This window comes from Euprymna scolopes, chromosome 36, assembly GCF_053919585.1.
Source record: "Euprymna scolopes isolate OS-2025 chromosome 36, ASM5391958v1, whole genome shotgun sequence".
Lineage (NCBI taxonomy): Eukaryota > Metazoa > Mollusca > Cephalopoda > Sepiida > Sepiolidae > Euprymna > Euprymna scolopes.
The window spans coordinates 77073889-77087355 of record NC_136517.1 but is presented as its reverse complement, the minus strand read 5'-3'; the positions used below and the strand labels follow the sequence as shown (position 1 = coordinate 77087355).

General features: G+C 33.9%; 1 protein-coding gene across 1 annotated transcript in view; it reads left to right on the top strand.

Annotated features, from left to right (window-relative positions):
• Positions 1-13467, top strand: part of LOC145260618 (uncharacterized) — a 204443-nt gene that overhangs the window by 119314 nt on the left and 71662 nt on the right. Inside the window, exons 11-12 of the mRNA XM_080118930.1 lie at positions 1324-1583; positions 7301-7547. Of these exons, the coding sequence (XP_079975056.1) occupies positions 1324-1583; positions 7301-7547 (507 nt within the window). The remainder of the gene's footprint in view (positions 1-1323; positions 1584-7300; positions 7548-13467) is intronic.

Sequence of the window (13467 nt, the reverse complement as noted above, 5' to 3'; positions counted from 1 at the left end):
CACAATGAACTAGTTAATATTTAGTAGCATAGCTCTTCTGCAATCTTTTGTGAATTCCTTGAATTAGACCGCAGCAATACTCAGTGGAAAGGGCATCCAAGTTCTTAATTTGAAATTTTATCATTGCATAGCTGTTGCTTGATATAATGCCATACGTTTTCGATATTATATAATTAAATGTACACAAGTAAAAATACATTTGAAAAGGGGGGGGATAGTAGTAAAATAGACGCATCCAAACCCTATAAAATACCGCAGTTTTGTAAATAACAAATTCTTTTTTTTGGGGGGAGGGGTGCACAATGATAAATGTCACGGTTAATGAAGGCATTTTTAATAATATTAATACAGTGCAGGCAAAAAGAAAGTCCGCACTTGTAATTTTTCCAAAAACTGCAAATTAAAGCTAAATTTGATGTAACTTTTTAAACAACCTATACGTTATTTGATTCAGCTTTTATTCCTCTACGATTTTACCTGTTCATATTTGACTTTTAATTGAAATATTCTGTTCATGTCAATTTAAAAAATAACTTAAAATTGAGGAGGCAAAAAGAAAGTCCGCAGCAACAAATTCGCTTAAAACTAGCTTAAATTATCGGCCCCAAGTCAGTTTAAAATATCCACTAACAGGCAACAAAGCATCTCTAATCGTAATTGTTGTTGTTCCAGGTTATACAACGTAACATTTAGGCCATATGCCACGACTTTCTCTTAGTGATCGTCAGGAGCTCATTAATCTCCACCTTTCTGGTTTTATCCAATCGAGTAATCGGCTGCAGATTGAAATATAATGAGAAAACGGTACGGTAGACTGTGCAAAAGCACCAAAACACCGGCAGTGTTCGTGATGCCCCTAAATCTAGTTGTAATAGAGTTTCTTCTAACATGGAAGACAATGGTATCAAGATCCGCAGCCTAAGAAACAGATTTGAAACGGCTCCCCAAATCCAACAACAGTGCAATCTTGTTAAAAAGTGCTCTCTTTCTACTGTCAAGAACAGATTAAAGGAATTTAATTTGCGAGGATATGTTGCAAGACGCAAGCCAATGATTTCTGTAAAGAACAGAAAGCGCCGTATGGAGATGCAATGAAGATCATGACTCTTCATGCTGGTTAAAAGTGCTTTTTAGCGACGAAAGCAAGTTCAATGGTCTAGGCAGTGATGGTAGGCAGTACTTTCGTCAGAGGAAAGACGAAGAATTTAATCCTAGGTGCTCAGTTTCAACATGGGTTTATAATAGTGTATGCAACTCAACTGGTAAGTGAAAATCTAACGTCGGTCCACAAGTTCAAAATTTCTTTCGTTTCTTTTATTCCAGGCTAACATGACACCAGGTTATTGCGTCGACTATGCACAGGGTTCGGGAAGTGTCCTGGTTGGTGCTAGCACTGACCTTATTGTGAACTTAACATTCATACCTGGCTCATTCTTCCCGAACTTAAATATCGAATCCCTGGCTCCAGCGGACACCAATGGACCCGAATACACGTTCTGCAATATTCGTGCCGTCCACATTGGAAGAAATCTTCCGTGTGTAAAGACAGACGACATTAATAGAAATGCAAAATTCGTTTCGTCGTAAGTTTTTTTAATCGATTTGTCAGTGCATAGAAAATGTTGTGTTTCAGGTATGTCAATCCTTTTTTTTTTTTTTGCTAAAAGCAAAGTGTAGTATCTGTTCTGATATTATACTCTATCTTTTCTGTCTACATTTTCTGTTATTTTAGATCAGTCTTCTTTCAGAAATTAAGAGAACTCTTCCTGCGGCTAACAATTCTTTATGAGATTCTGTTGTGAACAAGTAAGTGGCTTCAGGCCGAAAAATAAAAAGACAAGAATAAATATTCCCTTATTCTTAAAGTAAACCCAGTATTGGACTAAAATAATGAAATCACTAACCTTTCTTTGAGAGAAAAAGAGAAAATTCACTTTAGTTAAAAAAGAACCCAAATGGCAGATTTTTTCAAATCTACCGCTAAAGCTTGTTTTTATCACACTTTGAGGTTGTTACCGTTTGTTTCTGCACGTTTGTTCTTCTTAAGGTTCCTGAATACAAGTTCTTTAATAATCCTTGTCCCCGTGTTCTGGCGTTATATTTTAAGGTCCTTAAATAAAGATTCCTTAAGAATCTTCCATCTCCAGTGTTGTGGGTTACATAAGTTCTTTAACAAATCCACGCCACCAATGTTGTGGATAATATACGTTCGAGTTCCTTAATTGTCCTCGTCGCCAGTTTTGTGAACCGGTAAAGGTCCGAAACAAAGACACAGCAAGGACTTTAGAGAAAACAAAATATATATAAAAAAAGCAAATGCAAAAAAAAAAAAAAACAGTGGTTATACGTCAGTCCGACTACCAAGTGCCCATAATTTGTGTATAACGCCGAGAGGTATATATTTCCGGCTTTTTTAGCAAATAAAAGAGTTCATTGTTATCTGTAAGGTGGGCGTCATAACATTGAATGGTTGCGATTGTCAATGTTTAATAAAAAATATTTTAATAACAAAAAAGAATGTATTAAGAAAAATAGAATCAAATTAACAAAAAAAGAATTATATATATATATATATATATATATATATATATATATATATATATTCACGGAACAGACCAGGAAGTTAGTCTATTAGAGACACAGAGTTATAAGCCGCCCAGGAGAGGAGGTTAGCTTTATCAGTCGGGAAGCGTTCGGCTGCGGAATTAGCTAAAATTTAATGATAAGAGAAAAACAGGTGTACTCTCCGAGAAACCGAAGAAGTCGCAATTATGAAAGTAAGTGTTATGTGTAGAATATAGTTTCGTCGTTATGAGTTCTTCGGAGGGAAGTGTCTTTATTTTCAAGACAGCATGTCTAAGAATTATTCGTCTAAGACTATTCAAGAAGGTATGTATCCCTTTTGTCTGATGTTGAACCAGACAAAGATGTTCGTCGCTTTGTAGAACATCTATTTTGTATGTTATTGTACACATAATTTTTTTGTTAAAGTTCGTTTTTATTTCAACTATGTATGTATTAATTTATTTATTTGTTTTTCTTTTACACTTGCCCACCCCTCACCCCTCCAAAGGAAACTACTGCTAAAATGTATCGTTAGAATTTATCGTTGTTAATTTGTGGCTTGTGATTCGCTTGCTATTTTCCTCAAAACAAACTCATTCTCCAAATTTGAACCAATGTTAGTTCAATCGTTCCTTTGCAAAAAATAAATAAATAAATAAATAAAAATAAATAAATAAATAAATAAAAATGTCGACGCTATTCTTTTTAGTATACCTTTCAAATATTCATACTAATCAAGTGCCGCCTAACGTCGAATATGTTAGCAAAAGGAGTAAACAGTTTCCATTCAAATCAAGTTGGGAATGACTCGAGGAAAACAGCCGAGTTACTCAAGAATTAGATACGTGAACCTTACTAATTGAATTCTGGTAAATAAAAAAAAAACATTGGTACCTGTACAGTTTAATCAAGACATCAAAAAAATAAAAATATCGTATAAAGGTTATATTATACGTATCAAATTTGAATTGAAGATCTCCGAAAAAATTTCACTTAAACTTTCTTTTTCGATATCTTCATTTTTTCATGTCTTCATTAAATTGTGCAAGTACCAAAACATTTTTTAGTTCGTTTTTATTTCAGTTATGCATTAATTTATTTACCTAATTGTTTTTCTTTTCACACTTGTCCACTCAACTCAAAAAGACTTAAGATTTATTATTGGAATTTATTGTTAATTTGTGGTTTGTGATTCGCTTACTATTTTCCTCCAAATAAACACATTCTCCAATTTTGTCTGTCCACGCGTTCTTTTGCAAAAAAAAAAAAAAAAAAAAAGATACGGACGACGATATTCTTTTGAATATACTTTTCAAATAGTCATGCTAATAAAGCGCCGCATAGCGTCGAATATGTTAGCAAAAGGAGTGGACAGTTTCCATTCAAATCAAGTCGGGAATGACTTGAGGAAAACGCCCGAGTTACTCAAATATTACATACGTAAACTTTTCCAACTGAATTCTTTCTTTATTCCAGTTAGTGAGAGGAGAAACTATCGCCATACTTTCCCCTAAACAGGTCAATTGAACTTATATTAAGTAGAATACTTATCATGTTTTAATGAAGAGTAGACAATGCATTGTGAATGCGTTGCCGGCAGCTTCCGTAACTCTCGCTTCTCTAATTTGTCTCTCAGTCCTTGTTTAGAATGAGTGATTTTTCTGACAAAGGGAGAAGAAAAAATTGTATTCTAGGTCGGCAGTATTTTTGCGTTAGCAGTCGCCTGAGATGTCGGAAATTTTCTGCTCCTATTTCTATCCTTATAGACTAATAAGAGTGCTGGGAGTAAACGTTTTACTAGGCTGACGTTACCCGCCTGATAGTCAGGGACCTGAACCTTGGATTAATCACTGAGGAGGTCGTCCTATCAGCAAGTGGAACGTACTGGGGCTGCTGTATTGACATTTGGTGAATGGATTCTGGACCATGCAGTAGTTTCTAGTTGAGCTTCTCGATTCCACACAAGTGGGTAATTGTTTCAGCTTTACCTTATCATGGTCAACAAAAAATATTTCTTCGCTTCTTTTTCTCCTTTTTTCCCCCCTCTGCTCTGTTTTAACCAATACTGTCGACTTGTTCCACGAATCCCAAAACTCCATCATGAAAAGTCCCCAGAAAGAATGCATGATTAAAACCCAGGACTCCAACTTCCAACGTCTCCTTATTCAACATCAGGAATCTCTGTTTCAACCTTCCAGAGGGTGAAACCCAATTACAGGAGACTAAACCAGACCTATTATTTCTAAGCGAAATAGGCATTGGATCGATTATCTCCCTAGATGAGTTCGTGATTAAAAGATATTCTAAGTTAATATCAAAATCTGACCCCAAGATCGCCATGGGCATGGAATATGTGCCTGCATTAGAGATGGCTTTCCATGTTGTAAGGACATCTCCAGAGAAGACCCTAAATTACCTTATATGTGCTTCCGAGTTTCACTTGCTCACAATGCTGCATTTATATTTGCCCTCTATCACGTCCAAACAATGAAGTTACAATCTTTAAGAGCATATCTGAGAAAATCGACCACATCCTGTCTGCTCATTCTTCGGGTAACATTCACGTATGTGAAGACTTCAATGTTCACAATGTGGAATGGCTAGTCCACTAAAACAAGACCGATGATGAGGGAATGTTCTGTCACGAATTTTCTATTGCTTATGACCTAACTCAACTTGCTCACGAACCAACCCGTGTGCCCGACACTGACGGTCAGTATGCAAGTCTCCTAGATATTTTTCTCACAACTTGCCCTGAGCTATGTTTATCCTCCGCTCGGTTTCCACTGAAATCTTCCGACCATTCGGTTGTCTCAATTAAGATAAAAACAAAATGTAATAAGCCCCCAAATGTAACTCTCCATCGTACAGTATATCGATACTCTATGACTGATTGAGATAACTCCGTATTTATATTAGATCTATCTTTGCGTTCCATGTTTAAAAAGAACGTGTCCTCTATAGTATCAGATCTGATGGAATGGTTAATTGTAGGTAAATACCGCTTCATACTTTTCAAAAAAACTCCAGCAAAGACTTAACAGCCATCCGTAATTCTCTCCAGAATATGCTGCTGCCATTGCGCACAGAAATCACTATTTCCATTGCTGAGACTAAATCCACGTTCAGAACTGCCAGCAACCACTGTAAAAGTAATAAAGGACGCGAGAGAGTTATATATTCAGTCCGTCAAGTCCAAAATAGCTGAGCAGCAGCTTGGTTCCCACCAGTTTTGTCAAATAACAAACATGGTCCTATATAGAAGCGTGTGCTCTATCCCAACCATCATTAATAGACCTGCGGTAATCTTGTCAGCATCGGACAAAGTTAAATTCTTTTGCCAAGAACTTTGCAGCTAATTCTACCCTATGCGATCAGGCCCCCCCGTACTTCCACCTGTATCAGAAAACACGCTATGCCTCATACAAATATTTGTGTGTGATATTGCCAAGTTAATCAAAAACCTCGATTCCAATAAAGCAACTGGCCCTGACGCCATTCAAATTATAGTGCTGAAAAAACTTCAATCAGAACTATCTCCCATGATTACAAACTGTTTAAGCGTTGTCTTAAGGATATTTGCTTCCCAACACCCTGGAAAACCGCATCAGTATGTCTCGTATTTAAAAATTCAGGTGATCGGTCATATCTCTCTCAGCATATTTCAATAAGTCTCTTGTGCGTCATGAGTAAGTTGCTGGAATCTGTGTTAAATAGAAAAGTAGTCAACCATCTCAGCAAAAATAACCTCCTTAGTGACATGCTATGTGGTTTCCTTTCTGCTAGATCTATAGCAGAGGTGCTTACAGTTATATCTCATAGGATTAGCTAATCTCTTCATTTCTAGGGCAATTGCTTTTGACATATTTGATAGGGTATAGAATAAAGGTGTACTCCACAAGATCTCCAGCTACGGTACAGCTGGAAATGTATTTTCGATTATTAAATCATTTCTTTCTGATAGGTTCATAAGAGTAGTGGTTGATGGACAGAAAGAAGAAGCTCACAGTATTAATGCCGGAGTACTTAGGTGTCTATCTTGGGCCCAACTCTCTTCCTGATCTACATAAATGATCTCCCAAATCAGATCCTAAGATCATTTGTAGACATTTATGCTGATGACACTACCATCTATGCCAACACTTCAAATGCTGTAAACAAGTTATCTCTGATTCTCTCTCCTCTGATCTTGAGTACGCGGTGCAATGGGGAAAGAGGTGACTGGTTAATTTTAATGCATCTAATATCAAGTTTCTATCTTTACATCATCAATGCTCTGATCATCGTCTGACATCAATTGAAATGAATGGCTCTCGTCTTGAGGAGACTCCATGTTTTGACAAGCTTCTGGGTCTGACCTTTACTCCTGCTGCTGAAAAAATGGTGGGATCATTCTACCGCTCCAGTAGATATCTCATTATTGATGCAATTTTCTACCTGTATAAGAGCCAAGTACGTCCAAGGATGTAGTACTGTTGCTACATCTGTTGCCAAATTTTGCTAACATCGATGAAAGAAAATTTCTTTAAATGTTGCCTTCCAACCCAACTATGCTCCCATTGATACAAAACAGAAGACATATAACACAAAATATCAAAGCAAGGCTGAAAAAATATATCAGCTTAGATGTGTCTTGTGTAGTTTTTGATTTTTAGTTTGACACACACACATACACACACACAAACACTCAAAGTTTCTTATTGTTATCTGATCATAATTCTCGTTTGTTTTCCAGATCTCATGACAAAAGATATGACCAACTTTTCGTCAACATGACCGACATGTGCGTGACCCGCGAATTCGATTCTGATGTAGACAACAGAATATCATTGCTTATTACAGTAAAGATGGAGGACCACCCAGCTTTAACGAACAACTCTAAGGACTGGGTTACTGTCGGGCTTTATTTCGACAACACCCAGATATTCGTCATCCAAAGGGCACTCTGGACACTCAAAGGACAAATTGCGGATGTTGTCCCGGTAAGGAACCATTTTAGTAAACCTTTAACAACTTCGGCAGTGCAATGACAAAAGAAAGTAATGTATGTTTAGTTCGGCCAGCTTTACGCAAAAGGTGGACATGAAGAACATTGCCCCCGTCTATTTTTTTTATTTTCATCTTTTATTTTAATTTTCCATCGGATTGTAATCAAATGGATACTAGTCTATCAGATTATCAAAAATAAATAAAGAAAAAAATTTAAATATTTGTAGGGGTGCTCAGTTTCTAGTAAATCGATCACCTATTTTAGCACCCCTAGAAGTTTTTAGGCTAAATTTCGCAAATTTAGCCTTTTTTAAGCATTTTAGCCTTATTCTGCGATTATTTTAAAAAAAAGTGAAATCTTAAAAAAGGCTAAACTACTTTAAAAAAGCTAAATTCGCGAAATTTGGCCTAAAAATGTTTTACTAGACCGTTTCATTAGAAACTGCGCAAAATATATTGACATTTTTTTTATTTTTCTAATAGACTAGTATCTATTATATAATAATTCGCTGAAAAAAATGTTTTAAAGACGAAAAAAATAAAGATGGTGGGCAAGCAGGTCCGCCCAGAAAAGAAATTGTGTCTCTTTAGTCTCTTTATCTCGCCTTTCATTTCGTCAATGATAAATAGATCAAGAAAGGTACATCCGTTTCCATTTGTCTCTTGACTAACACTGATTACAAAGGCCACAAATGAGCAGAAACGGGAAAACGTGAGCATGCGTACTGTGTTCCAAACGCCCACGGTGTCCCTATGAAAGTGCTGCTTCGGTCGCCTGTGTGTCACTATGCTAGTTTAGGTCATGCCTTCGTGTGGCAACTGAGCCATGTGTCAAGAGATTACGTGCAGATGAGTAGATGCGGTGAATGAGATAGCTGATTTAGAGAAGAGTATGTAATCATCTAACGTGGTTAGCTTAAAATGAAAAAAAAGGGGTAACCTGGTTCCTTGTAAAACATCTATACAAACCCTTAGTCAGTATGATATTTTCATCTGGATAGAGAATGGTGTAATAGAGAGAACTAGGGAGTTTGTAAATTAAGAACGCAGTTACCAGTTCAGGGTCAATGTTAACGAGCGCATATAACAAGGACTGTTAGATTCAAATAAACAGGACACTTTCTTCGTCTTTGAGGAAAATGATATGCATTTATTTGAAGTATGTCGTAGTTTGCTTGAAGCATTGTTTATCGGATAAAAGTGCGTGTTCTATGGCTTGTCAATGCAGGAAATATCCAGTCGTTTAAAACAGATAAACAAATAAATAATGAAAAATAATTCAAAGGGATTATTAATTTTCAATAATTATTTATTTATATGACTGTAAGTGGTATATCTCCTCAAATATTTTCGGGTGCATCCTCCATTTTCAAGAGGTAAGAAATGTAGTTCACTTCTCTATGCTTTTATTTTCTGTTTGATTTTAATTGGCTGTAAATTTAGAATGAACGGGTACTTTAAATCAAACAAAAAACAACAGCATTTTATATATATATATATATAACTATATATATAACTATATATATAACTATATATATATATATATATATATATATATATATATATATAATGCTGTTGTTTCCGTTTGATTTTAATTGGCTGTAAATTTAGAATGAACGGGTACTTTAAATCAAACAAAAAACAACAGCATTTTATATATATATATATATAACTATATATATAACTATATATATAACTATATATATATATATATATATATATATATATATATATATAATGCTGTTGTTTCCGTTTGATTTTAATTGGCTGTAAAATTAGAATGAACGGGCACTTTAAATCAAACAAAAAACAACAGCATTGTATATATATATATATATATATATATATATATATATATATATATATATATATATATATGCATTGTATATATATATATATATATATATATATATATATATATATATATATATATATATATATAATGCTGTTGTTTTTTGTTTGATTTAAAATGCCGGTTCATTCTAATTTTTTTTACATTTTGCATATACACATGCATATATATATATATATATATATATATATATATATATATATATATATGTATATATGTGCATACATTCATATAAGTATATTATAAATTATTTAGTCTATTGCATATTTCAATATAATTTTAAATTTAAATATGATAGCAAGCACCAATAATTACTTTTTAAATTAAAATTTTAAATTATAATATTGAATTTTAAATTAAATTTTCCTTTTTTATTTTTAACTTTTTAATTTTTACATTAATAATTAATCCTGACATATTTTATATACAATTTACAATCTATGAATTTAAAATTTATAGATTAATTCTGTTTTTATATATAGCTCCTATTCTATTTAGTTACATCCTATATATATATATATATATATATATATATATATATATATAGGGTACCCCCCCCCAAAAAAAAAAACGGCCCCAACTCTAATTAGGCCCTGTTTCTTAGTGTTTTGTCCGAATGAAATAAAACTTTGGTCATAATAGTTTATTATATTCAAAATATCACATCAAAACACTAGGGTCTTTGGCCTTTTTTCCTCCGTTCTACAGCATATGTTCTAGATGGCCTCCATTTAGCTTGTGTTTTTTGGGGTAACCCTATATATATAGGGGTATATATATAATTTCTCTATTATTATGATAATAGTATTTTGTTAAGCTGTCATAATCATCCATAAACATTACTTCTGTTTTTTGTATATAGTTCCTCTTCTATTTATTATGATCCTATATTATATATATAATTTCTCTATTATTATGATTATAGCATTCTGTTTTAGTTGCATGATTATCAATCAACATTACTGTGATTAATAATTAATATTGTTATATTTAATATCTAATATTAACATTCTTATTATCCTGTTTATTATGTTGATTATAGATTATTATAAATATTCTTACTTTCTTACGTGATTTGAATTTGTTTTATATATATATATATATATATATATATATATATATATATTGTGTACAGAAAGTTGTTAGTTAAGACAGATCATTGGTACCGTCGGTTTCAAGCCCGATAATAAGGCCCATTTAAGGTATCCTTATCAAGCTCTCTTCAGCCAATATTCGTCTCTTGATTCGAGAGCTTGATAAGGATACCTTAAACGGGCCTTATTATCGGGCTTGAAACCGACGGTACCAATGATCTGTCTCAACTAACAACTTTCTGTACACAAAATATAAATACGCTCTTACAATTTGGATTTTCCTTTTAATTGAGCACTCTGCTGGAATTCTTTTTCCAAAAAAAACTAATCATATATATATATATAGTAATTTATAAAATATATATGGCGACTAAGCTACACTGAATATTCTGCGTTTCATCCACTGTAGGATTCGTCAGGCTTATGCGCGAATTTTGTGGTTGCTTCTTGTTTTTATATATGTTGAGGGTTTCTAGTTAGCCAATCAGCTTTCTAGTATCCACCGCGCCCCCTCCTATTAGCCAATATATATATATATATATATATATATATATATATATATATATATATATATATATGATGAATTAAAGTATCATAAAAATATCGATTTTCTTTATCTTCAAATTACTTTAGCCTTTTGTTTATTTTATTTATTTTTCCTTTAATTTTTATTTGTATTTTATTTTATTTTTTATTTAAATAATTAAACTATTTTATGCTTTTATTACTAGATTATAATCTTTTAGTCGAGCTGTCTCAATTCTCTTATAGTCCACCCCGTGAACGGTCCAGAGTATCTTACTACTGACAATCCCCATGTATTTATACGTTTTATTAGGTTTCTGCTATATAATTTAGTTTTCAAGAGTTTTTTTGTTGTTCTAAGATATTCCTTTCCTATTCTCTCTTTCATTTCTGTTTCTTTGATGATGTCTGCATCCAGAACTCTCAAGTATTTATAGGCGTCTTGTTCCCCTAGGGCCCTCATCTCCGTTTAACTGGGTAGTTCCATGCCTTCTGTCATCTCTAGTTCTCCCTTTCTCATAACTACTAGTGTGCACTTTTCCCTTCCAAACTCCATTTGGATATCCTGTCTGAAGATCCTGATGGGATTTATTAGTGTCTTTAGTTCTTTTTTGGTTCTTGCCAAAAGTTTCAGATAGTCCACGTACATTAGGTGGTTCATTTTTTCCTCTGTATTAGAGAACATGTATCCGACTTGGCACTTTCTCAGTATATTATTTAGGGGCATCATTGCTATGACGAACAGTAATGGTGATAGTGAATTTCCTTGGAAGATGCATCTTTGCATGTTAATTTCTGTTATGTGTTATCCATCAGCTGTTAATTCCAGCCTCCATGTTCTCATTGAATTTTCAATCACGTTGATGATTCTACTTGGTATTTTATACATTTTTAAGCATTTTATTATCCATGCTTGAGTAATCGTGTCGTACGCCATTTTGTGGTCGATCCATGCCATGGCTAAATTCTTTTTTCTTTTTACCTCTTTTAGGATCTTTTGGTCTATATATAGCAAATCATGTGTTCATCTTTTTCTTTTCTGGCATCGTTTCTGTTCCTCGGGAAGAAGTCCACGATTATTCAGGGAGTGGTAGATTTGTTCGCTCAGTTGTGCTGTCAATATTTTCCACACAGTGGGTAAGCACGTGATAGGCCTATAGTTGCTGGGGGCGGTTTCTTTTTCTGTGTCCTTCGGTATCAACATAGTTCTGCTTTTTGTCCTCGAGGCTGGTACGTTTGTTTCCTGTATACATCTTTTTATGTTTTGAGCTAGTATTTCGTGTAGAGTTGTAAATTTTTTTAACCAGTATGCATGTATCTCGTCGTATCCTAGTACTCCCCAGTTTGCGATTTTTCCTATGGTTTTCTTTACGGTTTCCTTGCTGATTTGTTGTAATTCTTCTTTCATGTCTTTCAACCAATCGGCATTTCTGTTGTGGTCCTGTCGTTCTTCCCATATCTTACTCATATCTTCCCATTTCTTCCCATATCTTACTCATATCTTCCCATTTCTTCCCATATCTTACTCTAATACAGTTGCGTTTCTGTTCGGTTTGATTGTTCTGTGTTTGTTTTTCCTTCGTTCACGTTTTGGTAGAATTAGCTTTCATTGTTTTCAAATGTCCTGTTTTGCTTGTACTCTTTAGATTTGTATTTATATCGTTTTAATCTTCTTTCTTTTGCTGCTATTTTTTGGTTCAGATCTTCGTGTTTCTTGTTTAGCCTCTCCCTGACAGTCACATTTCCCATTTTCAATTTTCTCCACGTCACTTTCTTTCCTGCTTATCGTTTTGCCTTCTTTTTTATGTTTGTAACCTTATTTCCCATCCAAGTTTTGTCATATTTTGTGTCTGGCTCTTGTTATTGCCGATTTTATGCTTATAGGTGAATAACAACAAATAAGAATATCAACACCTATCCATTTTTCCGCAAGATTTTGGCAGTTCCCAAACGAGGCAGTCTTTTGAAGTACTCCAGCATTACAATGGATCCCAATTTTCTCGCTCCACTTGTCAAATCCGTATGTCACATTCCGTAGAGCTCCCATCACAATAGTTAAAATTCTACCTTTCCAACTTCCACAATCTTTTTATCTCTTTTTTCAACTCTTGGTAATTTATTTCTTTTCTTTTTTCTCTACATAGCACTTACTGCAACGATTATTGCCTTGTATTCCTTTTTTCCAACAAGACTAAATCTGGTCTCATTGCTTCAATCACATGATCACATAATCACAGTGAATATTCATATCCCACAATAATTTCACATTATCACTCCCCACCATCTCTTCTGGAACATGTTCATACTATTTTCATTGCATTCTGTCATAGACCCGTTCTAGGGGCCACAAATGAAAGAAACCACAAGTAGTGTAAAGTGTATAAAATATAATATGTATTTATCATAAAGAATACAGAAGCCACTAAAGTGGTATGAGAGGAA